Source organism: Ceratotherium simum, chromosome 17, assembly GCF_057802395.1.
Source record: "Ceratotherium simum simum isolate JZ-2026a chromosome 17, ASM5780239v1, whole genome shotgun sequence".
Lineage (NCBI taxonomy): Eukaryota > Metazoa > Chordata > Mammalia > Perissodactyla > Rhinocerotidae > Ceratotherium > Ceratotherium simum.
Genome location: NC_141916.1, coordinates 13,155,862 through 13,163,966, shown reverse-complemented (window position 1 = coordinate 13,163,966; position 8,105 = coordinate 13,155,862). Strand labels below are relative to the sequence as shown.

At 37.6% G+C, this 8,105-nt stretch overlaps 1 protein-coding gene across 1 annotated transcript; it reads left to right on the top strand.

Annotated features, from left to right (window-relative positions):
• The first annotated feature begins 293 nt into the window (after positions 1-293).
• LOC101391323 (olfactory receptor 6C4-like) lies at positions 294-1,222 on the top strand. Its single transcript, XM_014786755.2, is given in 2 exon segments — positions 294-393; positions 396-1,222. Coding segments are annotated over 2 exon segments (927 nt in total).
• The last annotated feature ends 6,883 nt before the right edge of the window (positions 1,223-8,105 follow it).

Below are 8,105 nucleotides of genomic sequence, written 5' to 3'. Positions count from 1 at the left end.
ATGTAGTACAGACAGTCATTCTTGTGTGACATATCTTTGCTGAGAACCCAGGAGTAGGCCTACTTGAGGGGAAATGACAAAGGCTTTATGAATAGGGCCACTTGCATAGGAGACTTGGGGCTTCCAAAGAGCCAAGCTTGGTCCAATGGGACACTGGTTCGGGCCAGCTGGATGAAGGGTAATATGACCCCATTCTGCTGGTTGCGGTTAACTTTGTTTCTCCTACCCTGAGAGACTCTTCGGTTTTCATTACTGACCTTCCCTTTTTCCTTTATATCTATTGGAGATCGACAATGAAAAATGGGACCACATTTACTGAGTTTATCTTGCAGGGCCTCACAAATCAACCTGAAATCCAGGTTTGGCTATTCGTCTTTCTGTTCCTCGCCTACTTGTTAGTGTCCTAGGAGATCTGACCATCATCATACTCACTCTAGTAGACCCCCACCTCAAGACTCCTATGTATTTCTTCCTTCGAAATTTCTCCTTCTTAGAAGTTTCCTTCACATCCATTTTTATTCCTAGATTTCTGACCAGCTTGAGAACAGGAAATAAAGCCATCAGCTTTGCTGGATACCTAACTCAGCATTTTTTTGTTATACTCCTTGGGGCAAGAGAGTTTTACCTCCTGGCCTCTATGTCCTATGACCGCTATGTGGCCATCTGCAAACCCCTGCATTACCTGACCATCATGAGCAGCAGAGTCTGCATACAACTCGTGTTCTGCTCCTGGCTGGGGGGAGTCCTAGCCATCTTACCCCCATTCATCCTGATGAGCCAGGTGGATTCCTGTGCCTCCAATGTGCTGAATCAATATTACTGTGACTATAGACCCCTCCTAGAGGTTGCTTGCTCAGACACAAGCCTCTTAGAATTAATAGTCATCTTCTTAGCTGTTTTGACACTGGTGGTTACTCTGGTGCTGGTGACACTTTCTTATACATACATTGTCAGGACCATTCTGAGGATCCCTTCTGCCCAGCAAAGGACAAAGGCGTTTGCCACTTGTTCCTCCCACATGATTGTCATCACCCTCTCTTATGGCAGCTGCATCTTTCTATACGTTAATCCATCACCAAAGAAAGGGGGTAACTTCGACAAGGAAATATCTCTGCTCATGACCTCAGTTAGCCCCTTGTTGAACCCCTTTATTTATACCCTAAGGAATCAGCAAGTGAAGCAAGCTTTTAGGAGCACAGTAAAAAAAATTGTAAAGTTTTAATAATTAGAATTTATTATTTTTAGTCAATAAAACTTTAACAAATATTTTCATTAATACATATATATTAAGTGTCTACTATGTTTCAAGTGATACGCTGGACACTGAGAATAGAAATAAGAGAAACATGGTTCCCAATTTCTAGGAACCTCCAGTCAAGTAACACAGAGAGATATGAAAAAAATAAATTATAGTCAAATATTATATGATATTACAGAGGGATAAATGAGATTCCATAAAAAAAGATTTGAGACAAATAACTTTACTCCCGATTGCATGAGACATTTCACTTGTGAGGTGAAATGTGAGAGGCAAAACATAGTCTGTGATAGGAACAGCAGGAGGACATGGATTTAGAGCAAAAGGTAAAAGGCCAAGAATGAAGATATTTATTGCACATTAAGGAGTTAGCTAGGCATTATTGAGCCAAGAGAAATTATAAGAAAGGAAGCGATATTATCACATTCGTTTTAAGGGGAACATAGTAGAGCAGAGAATAGATCTACTCCTATATATGAGATGGGTGGTAAGCCATTAATCAAGAATGGCAGTCAAGCAAACGATGGTAAAGAGCTTATCATGGTCCGTGAGGGTAAAGAGAAGGGACACAATTACAATCTTAATTCAAGCAATTTAGTGAATAGACGATAGAGGTGAGGAAGTTTTCTAACTTGGAAGGCTGCATGGTTGATAAAGCCATAAATCAAAATGAAGGTTCAGGAGGAAAATATTTGTAAGATTAATAATCACAACAAGTTGTGTTTAATCAGGTTTGGTTTGAAACCACAGACGAATAAATAAACATACGAGAAGTATTTGGTTATCTGTGTGCAAATGGACTCAAACTTTGGAAGAACATGTGAAATGTGAGTAAGGTTAGCTTAACAGTAAATGTAGGCAAACAATGCAAGAGATAAAGTGGAGAAAGTTTTGGCTTCCCTCTCAGAATAGCTTAAGAGCACAGGCTTAGGAAATCTCCTTAGAAGAAGCTTCAAATCAAGGATATTCTGAAATAAAGTCTGCCGATAGTAGGCATCAGATAGATGGAGGAGGAGGGGAAGGAGGAAGGGAATGAAAGAAGGAGGGAAGGAAGGAAGGAGGGAAGGAAGGAACGAACGAAGGAAGGAAGGAAAAGATGTTATAGAAAAAGAAGTAAAAGCTCCTCTGGAGGTCAGGAATTAAAGGCTTAAGAATTGTCAGAGCGAGAAGCAGAGCCAATAGGATTGGCAGTATCATGTCTATAAAGCTTTGGTATTCCTTCAAACCTTTATAAGTGAAGTCTAAAATCATTTCAATCTAGTAGTGCCAGAAAACTAGAGGCCATATGGAGAAGGAAAAGATTGTCATGCCTAATTTAAAGGGAAATAAAAGTTTTAGATATGCAAGGTAGACACCTAAAGAAATAATGAGAACAAGAAAAATCTTGAAGCTATAGGTAAAATGATTAAATTTTAACATTTTGCCTACCAAGTAAGAGTGTTTAATGTGCCACATTCCACAAAAGTAATCCACCGTCTCTGTTGTTTGATGTTTTCCCTGGAATTAGCGTCTCGTAACTCTTTTTTTTTTTTTTTTTTAATTTTTTGTTTATTGTGGTAACATTGGTTTATAACATTGTATAAATTTCAGGTGTACATCATTATACTTCTATTTCTGCATAGATTACATCATGTTCACCACCCAAATACTAATTACAACCCACCACCACACACATGTGCCGAATTATCCCTTTCGCCCTCCTCCCTCCCCCTTCCCCTCTGGTAACCACCAATCCAAGCTCTGTCTCTATGTGTTTGTTTATTGTTGTTATTATCTACTACTTAATGAAGGAAATCATACAGTATTTTACCTTCTCCCTCTGACGTATTTCACTTTGCATAATACCATCAATGTCCATCCATGTTGTCGCAAATGGCTGGATTTCATCATTTCTTATGGCTGAGTAGTATTCCATTGTGTATATATACCACATCTTCTTTATCCATTCGTCCCTTGATGGGCACTTAGGTTGCTTCCAAGTCTTGGCTATTATGAATAAGGCTGCAATGAACACAGGGGTGCATGTATCTTTATGCATTGGTGTTTTCAAGTTCTTTGGATAAATACCCAGCAGTGGAATAGCTGGATCATATGGTAGTTCTATCCTTGATTTTTTGAGGAATCTCCATACTGTTTTCCATAGTGGCTGCACCAGTTTGCGCGTGATTCTTTCTAAAGAGTTTCCCCAGTTGTGTTTTAAATTCACAGATGGGAGACTTTGAATATTTAAAAAAGATTAGCTAAAATCATGGAAAAATAGAAACTGAGATGCTCTCTCATTGCCTCAAACTACTACCTTTCTTTGCAATGGGTAAAATGTAAGTCCAGATTTGGAAAGCATCACTTTTGCCGTACAAGGATGCTGTGGAAGGGAAATGTCACTCGGATTTGTAAGAGCAGCAGACTTCTCATTTGGTTTGGGAAAGAGCAAACTTTGGGTAGGAAGGAACAGAGCACAGTGTCACATTGACCTTCTTTTGAGTCCTGAATTTACCATTTACCACCTGTCAACTTGCACAATCTACTTCATTATTCAGACCCTCAGTTTCCTCATTTCTAAAATAGGAACTCTTTCTCCCTTGTAGTACTGTTATAAGAGTTCTAGATAACTCATATGTGTAAGATATTTCTTAATTATTCCACAAAACAGGTGTCTAGAAATGGCAATTTATTTTCCTATCTTAACAGAACCCAGCTTTTGAGTTCCCATTTCTGCTGGGTAGAAAATTTTTTAATTCAGTCCAATCCAGGTTTTTTCTTAGTAAAGTCCTGTGACAATTCAGTTTATAAACTCAACTCTGATGTATTTTAATTCTTGGTCTGTTCAAGGTTTTGTCCTTTGCCTTGTCCTCACATCGATCCAAAATGGTGTTTCCACACTGTCCTGGAGACGTGCCCGTGTGATTCCTCTTGCGTCCCTTTGGCATCCCCACAATACCAACTCCACAGATCCTCATTGTCTGTGTAGCTCTCTTTTCTCTTCAGATGTGTATACAGGTATATGATTTTCTAGTTCTTCACGAGAGAGTTGACCTGAAGCAAATTAATCACCTTTTCAGAAGCATAAATATCTCCTATTAATTTTACTGGGAATGGTTGTTTAATGTCGTCAAATACCTTCCCTGACTCCCATCCAAACTTCCTGAAATGTAAAACAAATAAACCCTTATTTTTTTTAAAAAAAGAGGACCAGTTGAAATTTCTATTTGAAATCAAACGCAATTTTAAGTAATGCAGCTAGAATTTGCTTTTTAACCTAATCTAGTGGTCTATCTTTTAGAAGGAAAATTTATCCCAGCACATTTATTTAGATTAGATACACTGGTTTTCTCCTTAATTTCATTTATACTTACTATTCATTTTACTTTGGTGTTGTTTCTCTATTTTGCCTTTCCTCGCTTAATTTTGTCAAATTTCTCATCATTCTCCCTTTTCACCTGTTATTTTGTAAGATTTATTATATTTTTCAGTTCTGACAGCATTACCTTCCCATTCTTAACAAATGAAGGTGAATTGAGCTGTTCCTATGTTCACGTTATATAACTACGCTCTATCCTCTTTGAGAGGGAACTTGAAGAATAATTTACTTTAAGAACTTTACTCCTGCACTTTCTCATCTCCCACCAAGATGAAAAATGTAGAAGTTATTTCCTCATTATGCTCTTGACATCCAAACTCTTAATTTTGCTCAAATTATTGAGAAATTTCAGTTTAAGGATTTTAATATATTTTCCCTTACAGATTATATCTTCTGTCTCAAAAACCCTGGCCTAACAAATATTACAAATTCCATGTTATCGTCATCCATTTGAATTTAACTATTGCATATTACACACGAGATGTTAGTCTCTCTACTCTTTCCTCTCTTTAATTTAATCTATCTTTATGTCTCCGTTGTGATTTAACTTTAATTTGGTTAAAGTACATCTCTGAGCATTTATTCTCAGATAGAAAGCCTCAGACAGGTTTTGCATGTGCAAATGTGCCTTTCCTTAGACCTGACAGATAATTATATCTTAGATGGGTCCAATCAATTACATGTATAATATATTTTTTCAAAGTTGTAAGTGCACATGATTAAAGAGTCAAATAGTACCAATACCTCTCTCTCCTCAGAACATACCTCAAGTCTACCACTTTCAATTACTCTAGCTGTTTCTTCTGTTGGTCTTGTTTACACCCGAGTTCTCTGAACTCATTATTGATTTTAAACATTATTTCCTGTTATGAAAGATGAAGATTTGGCACTCTTATCTTATCTCATCTCCTATTTCCCCATATTCCTAATATTGTTAATATTAGGTAATTTTTAAACAGTATTTACAGTGGGCTTATATAAATATTCTTCCCTGTTCACTTGAAAGACAAGTGGTGTCATATGATTGCATTCTTTTCTTTAACAGCTTTTTTATTTTTTAGCAACATTTAATTACCTTTTTATTTGTCACTATTTTCCATGTCTTATTTTCAAATGTTTCAGTCCATTAAGATATCCTATTGAGTCTTCTTTCATTCTAAAGACCTCACTCCTAAGCCTTTTATCTCCCTACCCCATCTATACAAATGGCCTTCTATACATGTTCAACAGCTATCCTGTATTTACTGTTGGTTAATGGATTAAAATGTCAAATAAGATGTAATTTCAAAAAAAAATTATAATAGGATATATCACCCCAGCAAGAAATACAGCAGCGGCAAAACATTATAAAAAGAAACAATAAATCAAAAACTGAGAGAATAAATTTTATATCATAAAATCAAAAAATAAAATATCCCAATATGTAGAAACAATTGCTGAGACCCACAGATAAGGATTATCTATTCTCAGATAAAGATTACTTTAGATGCTGCAAATATGGTAGGTTTTATTGTCCAGAGAAATGCCTCAAGAGGAAGTCAGTGGTACTCACCAATAACTGATCCAGGTATCCAGTACACATCGTCAACTGGAAGAGTTGGTAGGATGAAATTTTGAAAATCTTCTATAATTGTTCCCATAAACTCATGAAGATTGGATTGTGGCAAACAAGAGAATGTTTGGTCCCTTCAAAGTAAGCAGACTCAGAAAGTGTACATCCAAAGCCTAGAGTCTTCTACTGATTTCCACAAGGGTCCTTCACGTGGATTTTGATCCACGGGGGAACATATTTGTTTTGTGGAGTTATACAATTTTTGTAGGATAAGCTGGAGAGATGGAGATAAAAACAAACAGACAAGTGTTCAAGTAATTAGTCCTTGTATGCCCCTTCCTCACTGGTTGGCCCTGTGTTTTGGATTTGTTGGGTTGTTTCCTCAATAGTATTATGTTTGTTTGTCAGGACAAGAATGTTGCAAGGAAGGTGCATAATGAGATTTCTTTTCATTACATCTTCCGCAGTTGGCCTTAAACTTTCTTTGGCTTCTGGTTTTAGAAGGTATTATGAAAATTTGGAAAGAGGTTTAATTTAAACAGATCAATCTGAACCTCAATAGGCTCAGCTCCAATGATGGTGCCAATGTCAGTGGAATGTTTGATCAGTAAGGAATCTAGGGCTTCATGGAGTTTCTCACACTGTGTTTTACTTAGACTTAAGGACAAGCTATCTCAGCGATGGAAGCAAAACAACCTTAGATTTACTTCAACCACAGGAATGTATGTACTATAGTAAACACATCGTGCTGCACATTGATAAATTATACTCTCAGGGTTGAAAAATCCATATCCATTTCTTAAAACACATAGTTATCTAAGGTAGATCCAAATAGGTGATAAGACATGTTTCTGTAGCTCAGATTTGGAAATCTAGGATTATGGGAAACCAGTGTCTCGCAAACTGTAATAATAATCCTTGTCTTAGAGTTTGTCTGCCTTGCAGTCCTTAATACGTGATCTCCAGAGTCTTAAAAGTTGTGCAGCATGTGCTATGACAGATGACTTAGCAACTGGATCATCCAACATAAAAAACAAGAAGATCTATGCTTAGGGAGATTGAAACAACTATCATTGAAAACTCAGTGTGTGATCATGGCCCACTGGACAACAATGCAGAACTGCATTGATCACATCTGCACACATAAAAATGTTCTATCTTGTGTCTCAGACTGGAAATTCGATAGTGTGAGTGCTATAATTTGGTTATTCTTTTTCAAAATTGTTTAGACTATCCAAGTTCCTTTGCCTTTCTGTATATGTTTTAGAATCAACTTGTCAATATCCACAAAAAATCATGCAAAGATTTTGTCTGGGTTGCTTTGAATATATAGATCGAATTGGGGAGAGTATATGTCTTAAAAACATTGGAACTTCTTTCCACTATAGTTTTTCTGGAGGGCCGCCAGTGCAGGAGGTTAGGATTCCTCAAAGGCCAGAACCCTATTCCCCAGGACCACAGTAGAGAGTGCATAAACCCAAGGGAACTGGATTTCAGACCCACTGCAGAGTATTGAAGACAGGAGCAGCACACCACCATGAGTTAGCAAATCAGTGAAGGGCCCACAAGTGTGTGATCACCAGCAGCTAAGTATGAGAAACAGCAGCGTTGGCCTGTCATGAGGTTTTAAAGAACTGAGAGCTGGAAAACAGTGAACAGCAGTGCACAGAGTGTTAGAGCAGGCAGCAGCAGCAGCAAGTCAGCTCAAGAGGCAATGTACCAGAGGATGGTCAACATGCTGCAGCAAGGGCAGAATTTGAAGTCCCAAGGATTCACCGTGGCCACCATCAATTTGGACTCTGAAAACCTAAACGGCTTTGACATTTGGTATAACAACTTGTGAAAATATGCTCAACTTGTGTCGAGTGTCAGAGAGACCATGTTTATCCACAGTAGAGCCAAGAAACGTGTTTGGCAACTTTTTTCTAGGACGGGCA